General features: G+C 35.1%; 1 protein-coding gene across 5 annotated transcripts in view; it reads left to right on the top strand.

Annotated features, from left to right (window-relative positions):
• The window catches only part of LOC113224964 (vacuolar protein sorting-associated protein 13B-like), a 118,204-nt gene that overhangs the window by 77,424 nt on the left and 15,699 nt on the right, over window positions 1–25,081 (top strand). For all 5 annotated transcript variants that reach the window (XM_026454968.2, XM_026454967.2, XM_026454969.2 and 2 more), the window contains exons 5-7: window positions 7,076–7,243; window positions 15,155–15,336; window positions 19,747–19,921. In XM_026454968.2, coding sequence (XP_026310753.1) covers window positions 7,076–7,243; window positions 15,155–15,336; window positions 19,747–19,921 — 525 coding nt within the window. The remainder of the gene's footprint in view (window positions 1–7,075; window positions 7,244–15,154; window positions 15,337–19,746; window positions 19,922–25,081) is intronic.

Genomic DNA, 25,081 nt, shown 5'->3' with positions numbered 1-25,081 from the left:
AGAAGTTATCTCAAGTTATCTGGTATAGTGGTCAGTCATTTCTAGGTCATAGATCATTGGAAATCTGTTAAAAGAAAAGTGCCACATATGCATATTGAAAATTTGCTTATAACTTCACATACTTGCTGAAGTCTATCCATAGGCCCACTTAAGCCTTTGATCTAGCCTACTTTGTGAATGAGAAAATAAAAATTCAGATATTTTGGTGTACATGGAGAGACATTACTAAATTAATAGTCATTTACTTAGATTTTTCTATTTCCAGTAGAAAATATTGAATATGAAATAGAGAACATAGTTTGTGTTTGTGTGTATGTGCTTAAATGCTTGCTATCTTGGCCTTTTAGGGCTTGGTTTCTGAAAATACTATTGAAGAGAGTTTAGTAATAGTTGGAAGATATGTTAAATAATTTAAGAATATTCCAACTGTTCAAGAACCTGAGTCAAAATTGATAGTTAATTGTTATAGGAGATACCACAAACATTTCCTATTTGCCTTTTTTTTTTTTTTTAAAAGCAACAGTGACAAATTATACAGGTTAAGATAATGTTAGCTGGTAGACAAAGTAACCTCTAATTTTTAGCGGCTTATCACAATAGAAGCTTTATTTTTTTATGTACCGGTTCAAAGCAGTGTTCTACCAGGAATCCAAGCTTCATTCATTCATTCGTTCATTCATTCATTTATTTGAGGTGGAGTCTCACTCTGTCACCCAGGCTGGAGTGCAGTGGTATGATCTTGGCTCACTGCAACCTCTGCCTCCCAGGTTGAGGTGATTCTCCTGCCTCATCCTCATGAGTAATTGGGACTACCAGTGTGTGTCACTGCTCCTGGCTAATTTTTGTATTTTTAGAAGAGATGGGGTTTCACCATGTTGGCCAGGCTGGTCTTGAACTCCTGACCTCAGGTGATCCGCCTACCTTGGTCTCCCAAAGTGCTGGGATTACAGGTGTGAGCCACTGCGCCAAGCCCAAGCTACTTTTATCTTGAGACTCTGCTATCTTTTAGGCCAGACTTTGGATTCTGCTGCTTTCAGCCTTTTCAGGAAGAAAGAGCCTGGAAAAGACCTATCTGCTTCTTAATATCCCCAGGCTGGAAGTGATGCATATTCCTCTGAGGAAAACTATTTGCAGGGCTATTACTTATGACTTAGAAGTTAAATCTCAGTAGCAATTCCACATGCCTGAAGTGGGAGCACAAATTATTGATGGATAGCTGCTTCTCTGCCATACAGGTGTTCTTTCTTATTAATGTATCAATCCATTTTTAAATGGATTATGCTTCAAACTATTATTTTGTGAATAACCTTCAAGATAGCTGATGTTTATATTTTATTACAGAAAATGTGGTCATTAGAGAGCCTTTATTTCATTTTAATTTGACTGAATTTCAAAGTATTGCTTAGTGGAGACAGGCTGCTTATTTCCCTAAATGTGTATCACTATGTGAATAATATGCTAGAACAGCTCATTGAAGGCTATTTTTGCCCTCAAAGAATTAACTGTTTAGGATAGGAGCTATCAACCACAATACAAAACCAAAGGAAGTTTTGTATTAAACTATCAACCACAGTACAAAACCAAAGGAAGATGAGCTCTAATGAACCACAAGTAATATCTGTTGGGCACTAAAAGGAGGGAGTTGTCATGTGCAGGTGTGTATGGCTTCTGAACACACACATAAAACAGAGGCAAGACAGATCAAAAATGAAAGTATGGGAGATAATATAAGAGACAAATAGTAGCCAAAAATAAATCTATATCTTTGTATGAAAATGAGGCAAAAATAAGAAAATTAAAGACAAAAGACATTAATGGAAATAGGTAATAAAGATACTAAATTATAATAAAAGATATAGTTCTCCAGAAAATACACATTAACTTTGTATGTACCTAACGATCTGACTTTGAAAGGTCATAAATCAATCAGGAAAAAAAAATCCCTAAATTAGATCATTGGATATAAAAATTTTGTTTTAGTAGACACATGTAAACTCTGCACTAGGCACGTAAGACAGTATACATTTCTTTTGATGCACACATTGAGTATCTACAGATATTAACAAAGACTTGGCTGAAAAGGAAGTCTTGAGAAATTTCAAAGCATCAGTATCATGTATCATTCTCTCTGACCACAATGTGATTAAATTATAATTATTGATGTGTTTGAATTTACACCTGCCATTTCATTTGTTGTTTTTCTTTGGTCACTCTGTTTTTTGTTTCTGTTTCCCATCTCATGCCTACTATTTACTTTTTCAGAGCTCTGAAGTAGCTGCTCCATACATTCTCTCCAGGTTTTATGGCTGCAGTCACTGGGAAAGACAGGGTGGAGTGCTTACTTTATCTTACCCAGAACTGAAATCGGTTAACATTGTGGTGTACAACCTTTTAGAGAGTCTTTTCTTCCTTTACACACACACATTCACACATATGCACACACACACAATTTTTTGTAACCTAAATTTTTCATTTACTGTTATGCCAAAAACGTGTTTCCAGGCCATTCATATTTTTTACATTGTTATTTCAGTCAATGGCATACAATCCTGTTGTATAACTCTTCTACAGTTTATTCAACCAGTCCTTTTTTTTTTTTTGGTTTGATATTTAGGTTATTTGTTATTTTTAGTTTTGTAAAATGCTTTAGCAAACATATGTAGGTAAGTCTTTGCATACACCTCTGCTTATTTCTTTAGGAAAAATCCTTTCCAATTTATAGAGTCAAAATCTGTGAGCACTTTTAAGGTTTTCGGCATAAAATGGCTAAATTACTTGGTGAAAAGTTTGTAACAATACTTTATTCCAATCACATTTTTAGTCCAATGCTATTTTTTTATTATTAAAAAACATCTCTTAAACTTTTATAGGTGGAAAATGCTATCTCATACATTTTATTGCTAATTGGGATTTCCATTTTTACCATTTTCTTTTTATCACTTTTTTGTATAGGAAAGCTAATTTTTGTATTTTGTTAGCTGACCAGTATTCAATATTTTTTAGTCTCTTCTTTTGGAACTTCTATGTAAAAAGTACTGTCATCTTTGTGAAATGACTTTTTTCCCTCCTTTGCAATACTTATACACTAATTTCTCTTTTTTCCCTTTATTTCATTGTCTAGAACTTCTGTGATCATCTTAAATAATATAGTATCACCAACTCACATCTGTTTTTTTTTTAGCTCCTACAGTAATTGCCCACAATTATTATCTAGTTACTAAATCTGATAAATGTTTTTAATTAATATTTTATTGGGCCTGTCTATATAACATTGACAATAAAGATTTTTTATTCTTGCCCTTTTAACAAACTTTTTATTTTGAAACAATTTCAGCATTTCATAAAAGACAAGAACATTCTAAAGAACTTATTTTACCTTTAACCATTTGAGCATAAATGTCCTATCTGATGCTACATAATGCTCAAATAAATTTTACACCAAAAACTTGACTAAGATGTTTTTATGTACTGTAACCAAGTCATCAACCATGGAAATTTCTGATTATGAGCAACTTGGCTTCCCAGTGACCACATCAAGATGAATCAATTGCAGATGGTGTCTCTTTGTAACCAAAAAATTTTGATACATGCCATTTAAGACTATCAGAGAAATAAATAAGATATAATCTTTTTTCTCTAGGATTTCACAGTTTATCAGAGAAGATAACCAAACATATACACAAGCAAATGACTAATAGTAGCATAAGCCCAAGAAAAGTCATAGAGGCATTTCTCTTTAATGTTGAGGTATAGGATGGAGGACATTGGAGAAGACAATATAAGGCAGAGGAAAATTATACTGCACCTGAACAAGAAGTGTGAATGGACAAAAAGTATTCTAAAAAGGAGGAAGAACATGAGCAAAGTTAGTGAAAATTTAGTGTTTTCAACTGGTCCTGTGGACATAGATGTATGTTTGGAAGAAGGGGTTATATGAGGTATGGGGAGAGGTAGATAATAAGAATTTCTGGAGAAAGGTTGATAAGCAGCAGGCTGTTTTAGAGCCATCTAATATTACATCTTGTAGGTTCTCATCCTTAGTGTGACTTTCCATTTTCAGATGCTTGTGGAGTAGACCTGGATGATTATTATGTTATTTGAACAAATACAGTTCCAGGGAGTCTCTAAGTATGGAGTGATGAGAGCTGTTAGATCTGCTTGACACTATCTTGTAGCTTGCGTAGAAGCAAGTTACTTTGAGGGATTATAGAGACAGTGTGTCATTTATTCCACTGATAAGTTTCTGTTACTTATTTTGACATTGCATTTTTAATAAGGAAATAGAAATAGTCTTCTACAGAAGTAGTTGTTTTGATATTTGTTTCTTTTACTTTGGTGAATTGGCTTATTCGTCTCAATTTGTATGTCAGTTTTATAATACAAAATGGAAAGAAAAAAATATATATTATTTTGAGACAGGGTTTCACGCCTGTCACCCAGGCTGGAGTGTGATAGTGCAACTTTGGCTCACCAAAACCTCCGCCTCTGGTGCTCAAGCGATTCTGCTGCCTTAGCCTCCCGAGTAACTGGGACTAAGGCACATGCCACCACACCCAGTTAATTTTTGTAGTTTTGTAGAGACGGGTTTTTACCATGTTGCCCAGGCTGGTCTTGAACCCCTGAGCTCAAACGATCTGCCTGCTTCAGCCTCCCAAAGCGCTGGGATTATAGGTGTGAGCCACCATGCCCAGCCAGAAAATATTTTTAAAAAGATGAACAATCCATCAGTAGTGTTCTATCAGTTAAAATACGTATTTTATGTTTCTATTACTTTGCATTATATTTCTGTGCTATTTTCAATACTGTTTTAAAGATAATAAAAACTCATGAACGCTTATGTGGTTTTTAAGAGTACTCTATTGGCCGGGCATGGTGGCTTATGCCTGCAATCCCAGTACTTTGGGAGGCTGAGGTGGGCGGATCACGAGGTCAGGAGATGGAGACCAGCCTGGCCAATATGGTGAAACCCCATCTCTACTAAAAAAATACAAAAATTAGCCTGACGTGGTGGCACGTGCCTGTAATCCTAGCTATTCAGGAGACTGAGGAAGGAGAATCACTTGAACCCGGGAGGCGGAGGTTGCCGTGAGCCGAGATCGTGTTGCACTCCAGCCTGGGCAATAGAGAGAGACTCTGTCTCAAAAAAACAAAACAAAACAAAACAAACAGTTCCCTATTCATGACAGGTTTTTGAGAAATAGAGAAACCAATATTAGTCATGCTCACTTGACTTCTTGGAAACGTATTTATTTTTATTTTTATTTTTATTTATTTTTGAGACGGAGCCTTGCTCTGTCGCCCAGGCTGGAGTGCCAGCGGCGCGATCTCGACTCACTGCAGGCTCCGCCTCCTGGGTTCACGCCATCCTCCTGCCTCAGCCTCCTGAGTAGCTGGGACTACAGGCGCCCGCCACCACACCTGGCTAATTTTTTTGTATTTTCAGTAGAGATGGGATTTCACCGTGTTAGCCAGGATGGTCTCCATCTTTTGACCGCGTGATCCGCCTGCCTCGGCCTCCCAAAGTGCTGAGATTACAGGCGTGAGCCACCGCTCCCGGCCCTATTTTTATTTTTAAAAATCTGCATTGAGTAGTAATAATACGGGGTTATGTACATTCTAAGGTTAAAATGTTGATACTTAAAATTTCTTTTGGAAGTCACATTTGTTAAGAATTATTTTAGCATCTACTCATGAAATAGTAATTGTTACTTTAAATCTATTAATATTTTGAATGTTAATTTTATAGCATGTGATAATTGGTACTCTAAAAGCTGCTAATAGTTTCAATATAGGAGAAAACCTGGAATCTAAGTTGTATTACATTTCTCTCCTATTTGCATCATTGGGAATGAATGAAGGAGTTGGGTTTTGCAAACATGTTATGGTTGAATAGATTTAAATAAGCTTTCTCCCAGCAGGCTTTAGTATAGGTGTTAACAATGTCAGTTGCTGACAGAAGTTGATTCTGTTTTGTCCAGTAAAATTCTGGGTTAAAGAATACAACCATATGGTTATTTCATGAAATAGCTAAAATTTTAATTACCTTTTAAGTAGTTTCCTTTAATAGTGGAAATGCATTACCTTTTAGTTAGCTTTTTACAGTGGAAAAGATTAATTTTTTTTTCTCCTGGCTTTTAAAATGCTTTTTATAAAGTGTTATTTATATTTTTAACTAAATTACTGAATAATGTATCCATGTACACACTTATGTGAGAAACGTAAGTGAGATTATGAAGTATTCCACGGTAACATGAAATTAAAAGAAAAAATTTGGAGATTCTAAGCAAGCCATGAAGAAATAGAATGTTCATTAATTACTTTTAGTGTTTTGAGTTAACTAGTATTTCTGTTTCTGTTTCTATTTCCCTGTGTTCTTATTCTACTTTTATACATTCTCCTTCCTTCCATACTTTCGTTTTTTCATTTTTCTGTCTTCTTCATGGTAGTATTTAAAAAATATTTATTTAACTCTTCCTGTCTACATTTTCTTCTTCATATTTTCCCTTCTACTCTATTTTAACATTAAATATTAGTAAGTAAATAGAGTTGAATTCATTATGATGGTCATGTTTCCTCTATCCCAGGCATAACTTTTAAATATTTTTATGGCTAAACTAGGAAGAGTTGATGGTAGCTGGTTTAAAAAGAAGCTTAAGCTTAAAGAAGCCCGTCTTTTAATATACTGTATAATCAGCATTTAGTAACATTGTTTCATTTTGGAAAATATTTACATAATACAATAAGCAAAAATCAAAGTACTTGAAGTATAGGATAATCATTGTATGGGATCTAGTATTATGTTATCAAAAATATATATGGTCTTTGTGGTTTCTCTTATTATGTGAATACTTCACTATAGAACTTCTTGATAATTACATTTGTTGGGCTGGATCTGCTACTTACTACCTGTGTCACTTTGGCAAACCTTTTAACCTATCTGAACTTTAGTTTCTCTTTGGGAAATATGCTAAATAATACCCACCTTTCTCATACATTAAGTTCAATAACATTTTAAGAAATAATTATTTACTGAGAGATTTGTGGCTAATTAAAATCTTTTTTTTCTATTTTATAGGTTATGTGCAGAGTCTGATTAGACGAGTTGTAAATAATGTAAACATTGTGATAAATAATCTCATATTAAAATATGTTGAAGACGATATCGTTCTTTCAGTCAACATCACTTCTGCAGAATGTTATACAGTAGGTGAATTATGGGATCGTGCATTCATGGATATTTCTGGTGAGTAAATATCAAGAATACTGTATATTTTTCCATAATTGAAACAGTTGCTTTAACTCTTAACCTTTCTTTGGGCCAACTGACTTGCTGGTAAATGTTATCAAATCTTCATGCCTCCAGTGTGGAAAAAGAATGCACATATACAAAATGTTGCATATGATTACAGGAGGTTAGGAGACACTCCAAATTCAGAAATCTATACTTGTGGTTTTTTTTGTTTGTTTATTTTTGAGACAGGGTCTGGCTCTGTTGCCCAGGCTGGAGTGCAGTGGTGTGATCTTAACTCACTGCAACCTCTGCCTCCCAGGCTCAAGCAATCCTCTCATCTCAGTCTCTTGAGTAGCTGGGACTACAGGCACATGCTGCCATGCCTGGCAATTTTTTTTTTTTTTTTTTTTTTTTGAGACAGAGTCTTGCTCTGTCACACAGGCTGGAGTGCAGTGGTGCGATCTCGGCTCACTGCAAGTTCCACCTCCTGGGTTCACATCATTCTCCTGCCTCAGCCTCCCGAGTAGCTGGGACTACAGGTGCCCACTACCATGCCTGACTAATATTTTGTATTTTTAGTAGAGACGGGGTCTCACCGTGTTAGCCAGGATGGTCTCTATTTTTTGACCTTGTGATCCGCCCGCCTCAGTCTTCCGAAGTGCTGGGATTACAGGAGTGAGCCACCGCGCCTGGCCAAATTTTTGTGTTTTTTTTGTAGTGACAAGGTTTTGTCACTTTGCCCAGGTTGGTCTTAAACTCCTGAGCTCTAGCGATTTGCCTGCCTTGGCCCCCCAAAGTGCTGAGATTACAGTTATGAGCCACCATGCATGGCCTATACTTGTTTTTTAATACTTTTAATTTTCATTCTTACCTGCCACATGCTTGTTTCAAATGTGGTGTATAATACAATCATGCATTGCTTAACAACAAGGACATATTCTGATAAATGCATCTTAGATGATTTTGTTGTTATGCAAATATCATAGAGTATACTTACACAAACCTAGATGGTATAGCCAGTACACACCTCAGGTGTATGGTATAGGCTATTATTGCTCCTAGGCTGCAAACCTGTACAGCATGTTATTGTGCTGAGTACTGCAGGTAGTTGTAACACAGTGGTATTTGTGTATCTAAAAACAGAAAAGGTATAGTAAAAATATAGTATTGTAATCTTATGGGACAACCGTCATAGATATATGGTCTGTTGTTGACTTAGGTATTGTTATGCAGTTCATGCTATATTTTATAGTGCCATGGGTTGTAGCAATAAAAGTTAAATGATATTTAGTTTGAATTGTTTATGTTTTTGAAAGGTGAAAGGCATCATGTTGCATTTACAAAGCTTGGTGAAGGCAAGGTAATATATCTGGTTGATGTATGTTTTAGGCTTGTGTATTCCAAAGCACATTTGGAATTTCTTCTTTTCCTCCTCTTGCCCCCACCATCCCCCCTCCCCTCCCTCTTTCATCCTCCCTTCCCTCTCCTCGCTTCTCCCCTGCCCCCTTCCCTCTTCCCCTTCCCTTTTTGAGAAAGGGTCTCATTCTGTTGCCCAGGATGGAGTGCAGTGGTGTTATCTTGGCTCACTGCAGCCTCGACTTCCTGGGCTCAGGTAATCGTCCCATCTCAGCTTCCCAAGTAGCTGGGACCACAGGCATGCACCACCATGCCTGGCTGATTTTTGCATTTTTTGTAGAGATAGGGTTTTGCCCTGTTGCCCAGGCTGGTCTCAAACTCCTAGACTCAAGTGATCTACCCGCCTTGGCCTCCCAAAGTGTTGGGATTACAGGTGTGAGCCACCATGCCAGGCCTGGAATTTCTTGGTTGTCCTGAAGCCTCTTTTTATCTCTTTTTGATATTTAGTCATATATTCGTTTATTCATCATCAATCCCAGTTAAAGGGTTAAAGCAAAGTGAAATTGAGTCTCAAGAGTGTTTAATTTGCCTGATTAAGGCATACAACTAGGAAGCAGCAGAACTGGAATATAGTTTTATTATTATGTGTTTTTTAAACTTTAGTCTTCATATTTAACAAAAGGAGAGTCCTGATGTTACAGCTTTGTTATGACATAAAGAAGAGTGTAGGTAAGGCCCAAACATCATTTCTTATGTATTGTTAATGCCCCCTTTGCATCTTCTGTGGAAAGAAATATTTGATTAAAAGGCTGGAAGAAGCAGCTGTGGAAAATAGAAAAATAGAACTGGACAATGTAGGATTGAATTAGTGAGTTGACATTTTTGGTGAAGAAATTTTATTTTAATTAATTAACTTTTTTGACACAGAGTCTCGCTCTGTCACCCAGGCTGGGGTGCAGTGACGCAATCTTGGCTCACTGCAACTTCTGCCTCCCGGGTTCAAGCGATTCTCCTGCCTCAACATCCCAAGTAGCTGGGACTCTAGGCGCCTGCCAGCATGCCTGGCTAATTTTTGTATTTTTAGTAGAGATGGGGTTTCACCATGTTGGCCAGTCTGTTCTCGAATTCCTGACCTCAAGTGATCTGCCTGCCTCGGCCTCCCAGAATGCTGGGATTACAGGCGTTAGCCACCATGCCCAGCCAGAAATATAGTTTTTAATATAGAAGTAATGCCAATTTTACTTTGGGAAATTATTTATCATGAATTAGAATTCTGGATCAGGAGTTGAAAGATCTTAGTTGGAATCTTCTCTCCACTATTCATTGATAGTGCAAACTTGGGTGAGTCATTTATAAAATGCTTCTAACTTGCCAATGTATCTTCAGAAGCAAATATGATACCATATGAAAGCTCATGATGATGGTAGTGATAAAGGCAGTGAAAATATATCTTCTGTTTATTTAGTACCAGGGCTAGTGTTATATATTTTATATTAATTATCTTGTTTAACCCTTTAACTCTCTGAGGAAGAAACTATTATTTTCCCTTTTATTCAGTTTTTTTTTAAATAATTTTTTTAAATTGAAGCATAACATACAAAAAAGAAAGAGCATTAAGCAAAAACACATAGCTGGCCGGGTGTGGTGGCTTACGCCTGTAATCCCAGCATTTTGGGAGGCTGAGGCAGGCGCATCACCTGAGGTCAGGAATTTGAGACCCGCCTGGCCAGCATGGTGAAACACCATCTCTACTAAAAATACAAAAAAATTTAGCTGGGCATGGTGGCAGGTGCCTGTAATCCTAGCTACTTGGGAGGCTGAGGCAGGAGAATCGCTTGAACCTGGGAAGTGGAGGCTGGGTGAGCCGAGATTTGCCACTGCATTCTAGCCTTGGCGATAGAGCAAGACTCCATCTCAAACAAACATACAAACAAACAAACAAAGAACCCACATAACAAAATGACATACCATAAAATGAACATACTCATGTAACCACTACCAAGCTCAAGAAATTGAACAATATCAGTACCTAGAAGTGCTTGTTGTGCATATACTCACTTACTACTGCCCCTTCTTTCCCCAAAGCATCCACTTTCCTGACATCTGACACCATAGTAGGGTTTTCACTCTTTAAATTTTTGTTTGAATGGAACCATATGTATTTTTGGGCCTAGATTATTTTGCTCAATATTATGTAAGTGGAATTTATTCAGGTTTTTGTAACAATAGTTCATTTGTGTGTGTATATATCTGTTTCTTCTCCCTGCACAATCAGGTGAGGAAGGGTTGGGATTCTGCCTGCACTGGTCTTTCCTGATGTATGGGGGATGGCGAGTTTGCAGGTCTGGTCCATGTTGTGAATAAAACACTTTTTTGCTCAGTGTACTATTGATACAGATTTAATTATGTCCAGTTTTGGCTATAATGAATAATGCTATAACGAACATTTTCATACATGTCCTTTGGTGGACATATACATATATTTCTGTTGGGTATATGCCTAGGAGTGAAATTACTGGGTCATAGTTTAGGCCTATGTTAAGCTTCAGAGATAACTGACAAATAGTTTTTTCATAATAGTAATGCCATTTTTTATACCAACAAGTAATGTATGAGGCTGTATTAAAATATTGCAATTAAAATAAGAATTATAATGTCTTTATGAGGGTAAAAAGACAAGCCACAGATGGAAATGTATATTCTTGATACTTACAGTTTGCAACATACTTATATCCACAATATATAACTTTTATAAATCAATAAGAAAAAAATAGCTCAATAGAAAAATGGACAGGAGACTTGAACAAATATGTAAAAAAGAGTATACCCCAAAGACCAATAAACATAAGATGTTCAATTGACACCAAATCAGATTGCACGAATTACTTGCCATAATGGATTAAAAAGTAAAATAGTTTTGGGCCATCTATCCTTTCTCCTTTAACTGATTCCTTCCCCTTACGTATTTTTAAATAATTTCCAAGACTTTTATTTCAGTATAAAGGTCTTCAGAATATCTAATCTTTTCTACTATTAGAGGCAGAATCCTATCATCTCCCATATGGTTGACATTCAAGTTGTTCTAAAATACTGACATTGCCCATAATGCTGGAATGTACATCCTTTTCTATGTTTCCTCGTTATGTGTTTGAGTTCTGTAAATTATGATCAGGAAAAGAATAACTGAGTATGTAAACATTCAGTTATGTTTTATATTGCTGAATTGTTCTCTGAAATGGTTAAATCAATTTATTACCATCCATACTATGTGTGAGAATTAATATTTCTTTTTTTTCCTTTCCAAGTTGTATTTTAGGTTCAGGGGGTACATGTGCAGGTCTGTTACTTGGGTAAATTGCGTGTTGCGTGCATTCGGTATACAGATTATTTTGTCGTTCAAGTAATGAGCATAGTACCTAATGGTTAATCTTTTGATTCTTACCTTCCTCCCACCCTCCACCCTCGAGTAGGCCTTGGTATTTATTGTTCCCTTCTTTGTGTCCATGTATACTCAGTGCTTAGCTCCCACTTATAGTTGAGAACATGCGATGTTTGGTTTTCTGTTCCTGCATTAATTTGCTTAGGATAATGCCCTCCAGCTCTATCCATATTGCTGCAAAGGACATGATTTCATCCTTTTTTATGTCTATGTAGTATTCCATGGTGTATATGTCTCGTATTTTCTTTTTATTTTTTTTCTTTTTCTTTTTATTTATTTATTTTTTTGTCTCGTATTTTCTTTATTCCACTGTTGGGCATCTAGGTTGATTCCATGTCTTTGCTATTGTGTATAGTGCTGCAATGAACATACACATGTGTGTGTCTTTATGGTAGAAAAGACGTATATTCAAAAGGATATTGCCTATGCTTTTGAGGTCTTAGTCATAAATTCTTTGCCTAGACCAATGTCAGGTCTTACATTTAAGTCTTTTATCTATCTCGAGTTGATTTTTGTAGTGAGAGATAAGGGTCTAGGTTTGTTCTGCATATAGATATCCAGTTTTCCCAGCACCATTTTTTGAAGAGACTGTTCTTTTCCTCAGTGTATTTTCTTGACCCCTATGTAGAAAATCAGTTGGCTGTAAATGCTTGGATTTATTTCTGGGTTTTTCTATTTTATTCCATTGGGCTATGTGTCTTTTTTTGTGCCAGTACCATGCTGTTTTGGTTATTATTGCTTTTAGTAAATTTTAAAGTCAGGGAGTATGATGCTTCCAGCTGTGTTCTTTTTGCTTGGGGTTGCTTTGAGTATTTAGGGTCTTTGTGGTTCCATACACATTTTAGGATTGTTTTTTCTTATGTCTGTGAAAATGTCATTGGTATTTTGATAGGGATTGCATTGATTTCGTAGATTGCTTTGGATAGTATGGAAATGATTTTGGAAGAATTTCTTCCACTTCAATTTTTTGGAATAGTTTGTGAATATTGGTATGAGTTCTTTAAATGTTTGGCAGAATATGCCAGTGAATCCAAAGGTCTTAGGGTTTTCTTTGATTGCTTTCTCCAGGTTTGGGAAGTTTTCTCTATTTCTTTGAATAAGTTTCCTACCCTTGTTTTAAAAATAGTATTCTTATATGTTGTATTTTAGGTTTGCTGTTTTCAATCAATAATATGCTTTTAATATTTCTATATATTGGCATATATAGTTGAAGAGCCCTAATTTCAGTGATGAATAATATTTTACTGATTAAATTGTAGCATATTTTTAAAGTAAGTACCAGAAACTATAATTCATTTTGTAAGTTTTTGAAATATAGTTGCTGTTACATTTCATGTTTAAGAAAAAACATTTTTAAAATAGTAATTTCCTCTTTTCATTGAATAATAATTGTCTGGGGTATCCCTGAAATATGAATACTTAACTTTTTTTTTTTTTTTTTAAGAGAGAGTCTTACTCTGTTGTCCAGGCTGGAGTGCAGTGGCATGATCTTGGCTCACTGCAAGCTCTACCCCCTGGGTTCAAGCGATTCTTGTGCCTCAGTCTCCTGAGTAGCTGTGATTTTCTGCATTTGCCGCCACACCCAGCTAATTGTTGTATTTGTAGTAGAGATGGGGTTTCACCACTTTGCCCAGGCTGGTTTTGAACTCCTGGCCTCAAGCAATCTGCCTCCACTTCCCAAAGTGCTGGGATTATAGGCGTGAACCACCATGCCTGGACTGAATAGCTTATGTTCTTATAGCACAGTAGATGAGAACATGAACTCTGCAGTACGGTTGCCAGAGTTTGAATTACAGCTCTAATCTTTATAAACTGTATAACAGTAGACAAACTATTACCACTGTGCCTCAGTTTTCACATTTTTTAACAGGACCGTATAAATATTGTCAGATAAGAGATGTAAAAGACTTAGTGTAGTATCTGAGTAATAGGAAATACTCAGAAAATGATAATTGTTATCATAAAGAGAGGGAAGGAAATACCTACAGGATATCTTATGTTTTTTTTTTTCTCATTTCTAGTCCTACTATTGTAATTTCTTAATTTGTGTACATATATAATATTAGTAACTAAATCATTATTCATGTAATATGTACATTTGAAATATGGTAGTCATATATTTTTTTCAAGTAACAGACAACTTTGAAATTTATCTGCAAATAATACTATTTAGACACATCTTCTTTAATTTCTACTTTTTAAAAACTTAAAAAATAAAATGTTGAATTAATTAGAAGTTGCCAGGATATACTCAGAAACAGTGTTGTAACCCAAACTAAAACACATTTTATTGTTTTTTAAATTCCCATGGCTAACTTAAAATCACTGGGCAAGTAGATTTGGGCCTGATATTTACCTAGGAATTGCTTATCAGTTAAGAAATAAATTATTGATTTGCTAAAGGCCTCATTTCATACTTTTATACTTTATCATCAAGTGTTTTATTTTTATTCCTTTGAAAATATACTCTAGACTGATTGGTGATTTCTTTATTAATGTGGTATTTTCCACTAGACCTTTCTGTCATAATACAAGTGTTTTTTATCTTCTCTCTCCAATATGGTAGCCACTAGCCACATGTAGCTGTTGAGCACTTGAAATATAGCTAGTGCAACCAAGGAACTGAATTTTTATTTTTATATAATTTTAATTTTAAATAGCCACATATGGCTGGTGGCTACCATATTGGATAGTGCAAGTTTAAAGTAGCAGTGAGTTTTTTAATATAAAATGAATGTTAAGTGAATGACTTCTTCAAAAAATTATCTTTAGTATGGATTGTTAAGAATTTTATTATCTCATTGTGTAAGAGAACTGTAGTGAAATTTTTCATAATTAAAAAAATATTTGTAGTTAATGTGCCATGCAGATGGGGGGTAAGCTAATTAGGTCTCTGATTCTTTATATATAAAATGGGGAGAATTGTGCCTATTTCATAAAGTTGTTGGAAGATTTAAATTGTATAATAAAATGAAAAGTTCATTGCATATGGTCTGGCATTATGTATTAAACACTCCATGAATCTTATTTTCTGTTATTAGTTTTATTACTATTTATACTAATAAATAATGGTTGCCTTTCCCTTGCTCATTTTCTTTTTTACTTAAAATGTTTTATTTCCTTTTTAGCAACTGATTTGGTGCTGAGAAAGGTTATCAATTTTTCTGACTGTACAGTTTGTCTTGATAAACGGAATGCCAGTGGTAAAATAGAATTTTACCAGGATCCTTTATTGTACAAATGTTCCTTCAGAACTCGTCTTCATTTTACATATGATAACCTAAATTCCAAGATGCCATCTGTTATTAAAGTAGGTATCTCTTTTTTTTGTAGTTAAGTTGCATGTCTTTATTTTGTTTATTGACTCTTGCAGATGCTAATCATTATTAACAAATGAGGAAATTAACCTTATAAATATATATGCCATTTGTTTTTATAAAAAATTTATTTCTGTTTATGATTTTTATGTTGTATTTATACATTTCTGTATGATATATTCTAGTAGAGTTTAGAGACAACTTTTCTCTGTAACTGTAATTTTATTTTTTTAGTTTGTCCAGCTGTTTATTAGTGTTTCTCTCTTCAAGTAGATAGAGGAAATAATATTAAAGGGTATATTTATACCCACAATGGACTACATATCAGTATTCTGTATTTCAGTTCTTATAATCTGTTCAGCATGATCTGCTATCTATACTTCTCTTTACTAGTTGACTTTGTAAAGCTTGATATACTAACCTAATATTTTAGTTTATTGGTTCAAGAAGTTTTAGCTTTTGATTTATGATTTTTAAAATGTAATTAAAATCTTAGGGAGTTATTCAGGACATGTCTTTTTTTTAATTTCCATTTTTATTTAAGATTAAGGGATTTGTTATAAGGGTATAATATTGTATGATACTGAGGTTTGGGCTCCCATTGATACCATCACCCAGATAGTGAACATAGTACCCAAAAGGAAGTTTTTCAGCGCTTGTTCTCTCTCCTTCCTTCCTTCCTTTTAGAGTCCACACTGTCTGTTGTTCCCATCTTTATGTCCATGTATACCAAAGATTTAGCTTCCACTTCTAAGTGAGAACAGGACGTGTCTTTTGATACATGTGAAAATTTTTTCTCCAATGTAGTGTATGTTTTCAATGTATGTGGTTAGTATCTAAGCATAAATATTGTTGTCTTATTTAACAGTTTTTTGAATATTGTTTGTCTGCCTATCACTGTATCTTGGAAAAGATTTTGGTGACTTCTGATCCCGTTAACTAGGTTTTAATGTGGAATAAATGTTTATTGTTGAATTACTTGCCCCTGACTGTCAAAGTTCTGTGATGGAAGGGCTGGACTTAGGTGTCTGAACACTGGTATGGACTACTGTTTCTGTTTGGGTATGGCTGTATAAAAACTAGGTTTGTTTTTGTTACATTATATTTTATTAAAAATATATTTTTTTCTATTTTATGTAGCCTTCCTGTACTTAATATGTAAAATCTACATGTTTTTTTCTTGGTAGTGCTCAGTCACCTGTGTTTTACTTTTTTCCACACAGTGCATAATGCATATTGGTTTGTTTATATTCTGTTACTTTTTCCTTCAATATTTGAATTAGCTTCTTTGGCAAAGATAAACAAGGAAAAGAATTAACTCAGTAATATTGATGGCTCTGTCTCAGGGAAATGGGCTTACTTTCTTTAGCCTTGGGTTTTCTAGTAAAGTTGGGGAATGTGAAGGTAAATTCAAGATACATTGAAAGCAAGTAACGGATATATGTAAGTTTACTATATAAAATACTCTTTTTGATCATTAGTGCAAGTGTAATGGTCTGTTCTGGGATGTGGTTATATTAGAGGAAGATAAAAATAGATGAGGAAAAACTTAGTGTTGGCATATAAGTAAGTTTGTGTTCTCACAACTGATTAGCCATGACATTTCACTGAAAAAATCCCTTAACATAAATAAACGTGTATAATAGTTGCCAAATATGTGATATCAATGTTTTTTACTCAAATGAAATCAATTTTTGAGGTTTTATTTCTTTCTTCTTTTCTTTTCTCTCTCTCTTTTTAATTCCCTCCTCTCTCCCTCCCTTCTCCTCCCTTTCTCTCCCCTCCCCTCTGCTCTCTCTCCTTTTTCCTCTTTCCTTTTTTCTTTGCCTTCGAGGCTCCCTGTCACCCAGGCTGGAGTGCAGTGGCACAATCATACTTCACTGTAACCTTGAACTCCTGGGCTCAAGCGACCCTTCTGCCTCAGGCTTTCAAGTAGCTAGAACTACAGGCGCATGTCTCCATCCCTGGCTCATTTTAAATTGTTTTTTGTAGAGACGGAGTCTCACTCTGCAGCTCAGGCTGGTCTTGAACCTCCTAGCTTCAAGTAATTCTCCTGTCTACACCTCCCAAAGTGCTGAGATTCCTGGCATGAACCACCATGCCTGCCTGAGTTTTTTGTTAATACTATTGTAATGTTGAGATTTGCCATTTTGGGTTAGACCCATCATCCTTCCAACTCCTAATCCTAGGGAATATGTATTAAATAGATATGGTCGACCTCATTAAGTACCTCACAAACAGAGGTTTCTCAAAATGTTCCAGATACTCTATTTCTTTTCTTCCTTTTTTTTTTTTTTTTGAGACAGAATCTTGTTCTTGTCCCCCAGGCTGGAGTGCAATGGCATGATCTCAGCTCACTGCAACCTCTGCCTCCTGGGTTCAAGCAATTCTCCTGCCTCAGTCTCCCGAGTAACTGGGATTACAGGTGCTGTCCACCAGGCCTGGCTAATTTTTGAATTTTTAGTAGAGACGAGGTTTTGCCCTGTTGATCAGGCTGGTCTCGAGCTCCTGACCTCATGCGTGATCCCCCTGGCTCGGCCTCCCAAAGTGCTGGGATTATAGGCATGAATCACCATGCCTGGCCCCTCTGTTTCTTTTCAAATCTTTCATGTATGTTTATTTTGAATGCATTTATATTTTGGGTTGGCTTTTTATAATTTTCCATTTTTTATGTGAAATAAATATGTTCTGGTGATTATGACGTTTATGAGATACAGATCCTATGGGTACGTAATTTATTTAACATTTCTCCTGTTTTTAGAAATTTACTTTGCAGTTTCTTAGAGCAGTGAAATTCTGTGCATAGATCTTTGACCACATTTCCTGAGTAATTCCTTAGGAAAGATTTGTATAATTGCAAATATCTTTTTTTTAAGTCCTGTGATCTGTATTGCCAAATTGTTTCCAGAAAGATTTAGCCAGGTTATACTCCCATGAACATTAGGGGGAGTGCCTACATCAATACTCTTGTTATCCTTAAATATGATCATATTTTAAAAATTGCCAACTTGTTGAACAACAAATGATATGTAATTTAATTGCTGTTTATTACTGAAGTTAGATTTTTGAAAACACATTCACTGGTCATTTGTTCTTTGTATTATCAGTTCAGGTTCTTTATCCATTTTTCTACTGAGTATTAATCTTACTCATTTTAAGGAGTTTTTAAAAAGATACTTAAGCAGATTCTTTGTTATTGGTTTTGCTGACTGCTTATCTCCAGTGCTATTGGTGCAATACAAGATTTAAAAGAATGTGGCAGAGAAATTTCAAATTAAGGAAGCTTTAGCAGATGTGCATAATCCTTTCCTGCTCACCTCCCACACTCATTGCCCATTTTCTTACCTCTTCATTGTTTATTCAGTATATGATTATTAGGTCAGTTTTTAAAAACTTGTGCTTATATTCGAAATATGGTATTTCACAGTCCCCCCATACAGTTTTCTCCCCCTTAACATAAATCTTTTTATGTGCTTTAAGCCCTAAAAATACGATGATTGCCATTACTACTACTTCATCTTTCATAGACACTCAAATACATTAGTCAAAATAAACCTTCTAAGAGACTTGACTTTATGGCTTAATTGGTTTTACTCCATATTTTGATAACAGCAGGAAACCATTACACCGAAGCTGTGTTTATATTCCATTGATGTCTCTTTCTTTAAGGAGAACTTTGGTTGCTGTATATCCTATTTGCTAGTAGTTAATCTTATTTCTTTGTTATAATTGTTTCATTTTATCAGTTGAATAAATTTTGTGTCATTTAAATCTTTACAATTTGAAAAACTTTTGTTATTTAAATCTTATTTAAAATTTGAAAAACGTTTTTCAACATACATTTCACTTGTTTTTCCATATTTGACAAAAATTTTTATTATTTACATACTTTCATAGTTGTAATACTAGTCTTTTCCCCAGTTAACACATGGTTTTAGGATATGTATGTATTATTTATGGTTAATAAACCTGGAAAGAATGATTAGAGTTTCACTAAAATGACATAAAATTTTTATTGTTCTTGGTTTTGACAGATTGTTCTGTTTTTTGGGGGTAGTACTGTTATTCTCTTAATGTTCGAGAGTAGCTATTTGGTTACATAACTAACTTTGTTTCTGGAACAGTAATCTGGAAATCTAATGGGAGTATACCTGCTCACTATTAATTCTATTTGTATGTACATCATTTGGTTTAACATAGTTTCTAGCTAACGTGTATTGATCATCATAGCAAAATCTACTTAATTCCTAAGATCTTAGAGTATCGTTTTGATTTAAGTATTAAAATGTTTGGAGCATTTCTTTTATGTTATGCCATTTGAAGACTTTAAAACATTTCTTTACGTAAAAGGTACTCTTTTTAAACATGCGTTTGTTGGTGTTTTTGTCTTTTTCAAAATGCAGATTCATACTTTAGTAGAAAGTTTGAAACTTTCTATCACAGATCAACAACTGCCTATGTTTATTCGTATAATGCAACTTGGAATTGCTCTTTACTACGGAGAAATAGGCAGTTTCAAAGAAGGCGAAATAGAGGACCCTACTTGTCATAATAAAGATATGCTAGGAAACATTACAGGTAATTAATGTAAAACTTTATTAAACAAAAACTTTAAGATTATTCTTACATTTTACCATTGGGAAACTTTAAAAAATGTATTAGATTGAGTTTTACCATATTCTAATGAGATGGGCTGATTGTTTTTTGGTTGTTTTACACTGTTTTAATTTTTTTGTTTTGTTTTGAGACGGAGACTAGTTCTGTTGCCTGGGCTGCAGTGCTGTGGTGCAATCATGGCTCACTGCAACCTCTGCCTCTCAGGTTCAGGCAATTCTCTTGCCTCAGCCTCCCAAGTAGCTGGGATTACAGACATGCACCACCACGCCTGCCTCATTTTTGTATTTTTTTTAGTAGAGATGGGGTTTCACCATGTTGGCCAAGCTGGTCTCAAACTCCTGACCTTGTGATCTGCCCGTCTTGGCCTCCTGAAGTGCTGGATACGAGCCACTGCACTCGGCCTACACTACTTTAATTTTATCTACATGCTGGATAACATTCTGATTTTTTCCTATATGCTAAAAATAACTTATATATTTCTAATAGATATAAGTGTTCAGAATGTACTACTTACTTATTTATGAATGAGACAGGGTTTTGCTCTGGCACCCAGGCTGGAGTGCAGTGGCACGATCATGGGTCACTGCAACCTCGACCTCCCAGGCTCAGGTGATCCTTCTACCCCAGCCTTCCTAGTAGTTAGGGCTACAGGCACGCACCACCATGCCTGGCTAATTTTTGCATTTTTTGTAGGGACAGGTTTTGCTGTGTTGCCCAGGGTGGTCTCAAACTCCTAGGCGTAAGCCATCTGCCCCCCTCAGCGTCACAAAGTGCTGGGATTACAGGCATGAGCCACCATGCTTGACTCAGGATATACATTTGATAAAAGTTGAAGTAGTATAACCTCAAAATTTCCTAGTACATAATAGTATTGGTAATTTTTCTGCAAAACTTCACTTAAGTAAAATTGAGTTATTTTAGTGCTATTAATGAAATGTAAACTTCATTGAAGGATATGTAATGTGGGAAAATACAGGGATCATTTTGATGTATTTCTTTCCCTTAGAATTTTAAGATAAAATGGGACAGATAGATGTGTCAGTAGTTAGTTAAGTATGATGTATGGTAGAATGGCAGAAAGTTTGATAAATATTGTGAATGATCTGATGTAGAAAGGTGAAAGGAATGACTGATTTCAACTTGGTATTGGGCCTGAGACTCAGAAAGTTTTAAGATGATTAATTTCCATAGATAAAGCCCTAAGAGAAGGGCATTTAAAACTTAGGGGCAAATAAACCAATTAAAAATGGGCAAAGAGACATTTCTCCAAAGAAGATAAACAAATAGCAAACAAGCAAATCAAAACCTCAGTGACATACCACTTCACAGGTACTAGATGACTATAATAAAAAAAATACAAAATAACAGGTATTGGTGAGGTTGTGGAGAAATTGGAACTCATATAAGTTGTTGGGAGTGTAAAATGGTATATAGTGGCTTTGGAAAACAATATGGCAGTTCTTCAAAACGTTAAATATAGAGTTACCATATTGACCCAGCATCCATTCCTACATATATATCAAGATAATTGATAACATATGTCCATGTAAAAACTTATATATGAAATGTTCATGGTAACATATTCATAGTAGCCAAAAACTGGACACAGTTGAAATGTCTATCAACTGATGAATGGATTATCAAATTATGGTATATTCATACATTGGAGTATTATTTAGCTGTACAAAAAAATGAAATACTGATATAGGCTTCAGCATGGATGAACCTTGAAAGCATTATCTTAAGTGAAAGCAGCCGGTCAGAAGATAACACATACGCTATGATTCCATTAGAAATGTTCAGAAAAGGCAGTTCTGTAGAGGCAGGAAGTAGATTAGTAACCAGAAATTGAGGGGAGGAGAGAATGACTGCAAATAAGTAGGCTTCTTTTTGGAATGATGAAAATGTTCAAAAATTAGATAGTGGTGATGGGAGCAGAACTTGTGACTATCAAAAAAAATCCCACTGAATTGTACACCTTTAAATGTTGAATTTTATGCTATTTAAACTTTATCTCATTAAAAAATCGTACTACCTTAAAATAAAGCATAGAGAACAACATGAATCAGAGTATATAGATATAAAATGTACCTTTATTTCACACTAGAGGGTAAATTTTTGTTAGACAATGCACTTCTGAGACAGAAACAGTGTCTTATACCTGGAGCAAACATAGCACATAGAGGATACTTGTTTTATTTTTTTCCAACATGACAAATTTCAAATATATGGAAAAGCTGTAAGAGTTCTTATAAGGTGAACACTCACATACGTATCATCTAGAGTCTGCTATTGATATTCTGTTACATTTGCTTCATCACATATCGGTTCATCTAACATCCCTTTCTCTATTTATCAATACAGTGATTGTTTTTGATGCCTTTCAAGTTAAGTTACAAACGTTGGTACACTTCACCCCTAACCCTCAGCTGCCTGTTGTTATATAGAGTTTCTACTAAGTGGGTGTTTTTATTTTTTTATTTTGGAAGTTAAATCTCCAAAGTAAAATTCAGTGAGTTTGAGAAATACATACACCTGTGTGATGCAAAACACTCATCAAGATACAGGTCATTAACAGCTGAGATAGTTTCTTATGCCCCTTTCTAGTCATCCCCCTTTCACCTGCCTGCCTCCCCTGGCGAAAACACTATTCTGAAGTTCCTTAAAACTATAGATTTAGTTTTGCTGATTCTAGAATTTCATATAAATGGAAACAATATGTATAAAGGTTTCTTTCATTAAGCATAGTGTGTTTGGTATTTATCTGTGTTGTTGCATATAGCAGTCATTCTTTCCTTTTCATTGCTAGATACATTGTATGAATATATCATGTGAATATACTATAGTTTATTTTACCATTCAGTTGTTGATGGACACTTGGGGCTGTTTTTCTTTTTTGGCTATTATACATAAAACTTTCATAGATATTTTTGTACGAATTTCACGTAGACGTGCTATTCTTTCTCTTGGGTAAATACTTAAGAGTGGAATTATATGTTTATTTTTCAAAGAAACTTCCATAACTTTTTCCAATGTGGTTGTACCATTTTATATTCCTATCAACAATGTGTGAGAGTTGCAGTTGGCCTGCATCCTTGCTAACATTCAATGGTGTATTTTTTCACTTTTTTGCCATTGGGATGAGTGCGTTGTGGTATCTTATGGTTTTTTAATTTGCATTTTTTGATGGCTAATTATTTTGAATTTTTAATGTGATTATAGGCCTTTATCTACCTTTGTGAAGTATGTGTTAAATACTTGTCCATTTAAAGCTTTTTTGTGTCTTTTTACAATTTTATTTTACTTTATGTATTTATTATTTATTTATTTACATAGTCTCACTCTGTTGCCCAGGCTGGAGTATGATGGCATGATCATAGCTCACTGCAGCCTTGAACTCCTGGGCTCAAGCAATCCTCCAGCCTCAGCCTCCTGAGTGGCTGGGACTACAGGTGCATGACATTGAGTGTGGCTGATACATTTTTTTTTTTTTTTTTAATTTTTGTCGAGGTGGGGGTCTCACTTTGTTGTAGTAGGCTGTTCTTGAACTCCTGGCTTCATGTGATTCTACCATCTCGGGCTCCCAAAGTGCTGGGATTATAGGAATGAGCCAGTGGGCCCAACAGGGTTTGCAACTTATATAAAACTTATTCTGAACTACAATGGCTAAAGTGTCTTGGTACTATTATTTTAGTTACTCTAGTTACTTCTTATTAAGCCTTTTCCTTCTCAGGTGAAAGAAGGCAAACATTCATAACCTATAAATGTAGAATGTTCCAAGAGTCTCCTGTCATAAGAGTTTAAAAAGTTATAAAGCTTTTTCAATAAGAAAACCTGTAAAGATGTTATTTAAAGATTTAAAAGAGTATGTGTATTTATAGATTTATCAATGGAGAGTAGATATGAGTGAATCTGCTGGAGACTACTTTTCCTATGGTGTGTTTTTTTTTTTTTTTTTAAACAGGGTCTAGGGTCTTGCTCTGTCACCCAGGCTGCAGTGCAGTGGTATGATCATGGCTCACTGCAGCGCTTGCCTCCTGGCTTCAAGTGATTCTCCCACCTCAGCCTCCCAAGTTGCTGTGACCATAATGGGTGCACACCACCACACCCAGACAATTTTTTTTGTTGTTTTTTTAGTAGGGACAGGGTTTCACCGTGTTGCCCAGGCTGGTCTCGAACTCCTGAGCTCAGGTGATCTGCCCACTTTGGCCTCCCAAAGTGCTGGGATTACAGGTGTATGTCACTGATCCTGGCCCCTATGAATTTTACACCCGTACAGTTTTTTGTATTTTTAGTAGGACAGGGTTTCATCATGTTGCTGAGGCTGTTCTTGAACTCCTGAGCTCAGGTGATCTGCCCATCTCAGCCTCCCAAAGTGCTGGGATTACAGGTGCTAGTCACTGCTCCTGGCCCCTATGAAATTTTTAAAAATGAATTTTTTTTCCTAAATTTCATGATGCTTCTTTTGTTTATATAGCTAGAATAATATTAAGGGACTTTGATGGAGTTTGTCTTTACAAAGGTGGCATAAATTAAAGAGTGGTTGGAATCTAAATCTTTGGTCTGCCAATTTGTAACCAAATAAAATTTCTTCGCTGTAATTTTTTCATCTGTACAACAGGAAAGGTATATAATATCTTACTTGCTAGTAAGAAAGAGGCCCCAACATTATTATTTTTCTTAGCTACATATAAAAGTCATTTTATTGTAATGTTTGCTTTCATCTTTGGGATAATTCTTGTTTGGGCAGGGGTGCATTTTGCCTAGAAGCACTTGCCATTTTTTTTTCCTTCATGGATGCATCAGGAAATGAAGACTATTTCTTGGATCTTTGTGGTATTATGTTTCTGAGAAAAGTCAGTTTTTCAATATATCAGCCTTGTTTTTGAGAGGTAGGTTTTTTGTTGTTGGTTTAAAACATTCATGAGTGATGTTAAATAATTAATTTATTATTTGTCTTTATCAAATACAGTTAAAAGTTATGTGCAGTTGATAAGCTACTTTGCACATCACATTAACCATAACCTACTAAAGGAGATTGATACAGTACAACATACAGAAACTTGAGAGTCATAATGCTAAATTATTGGTTTCAAATAATAATAATCAATGTATCATTTG

This window comes from Piliocolobus tephrosceles, chromosome 7 (genome assembly GCF_002776525.5).
Source record: "Piliocolobus tephrosceles isolate RC106 chromosome 7, ASM277652v3, whole genome shotgun sequence".
NCBI classification, from domain to species: Eukaryota; Metazoa; Chordata; class Mammalia; order Primates; family Cercopithecidae; genus Piliocolobus; species Piliocolobus tephrosceles.
Note: the sequence above shows the minus strand (reverse complement) of the source record. Positions and strands in the feature narration are given on the sequence as shown.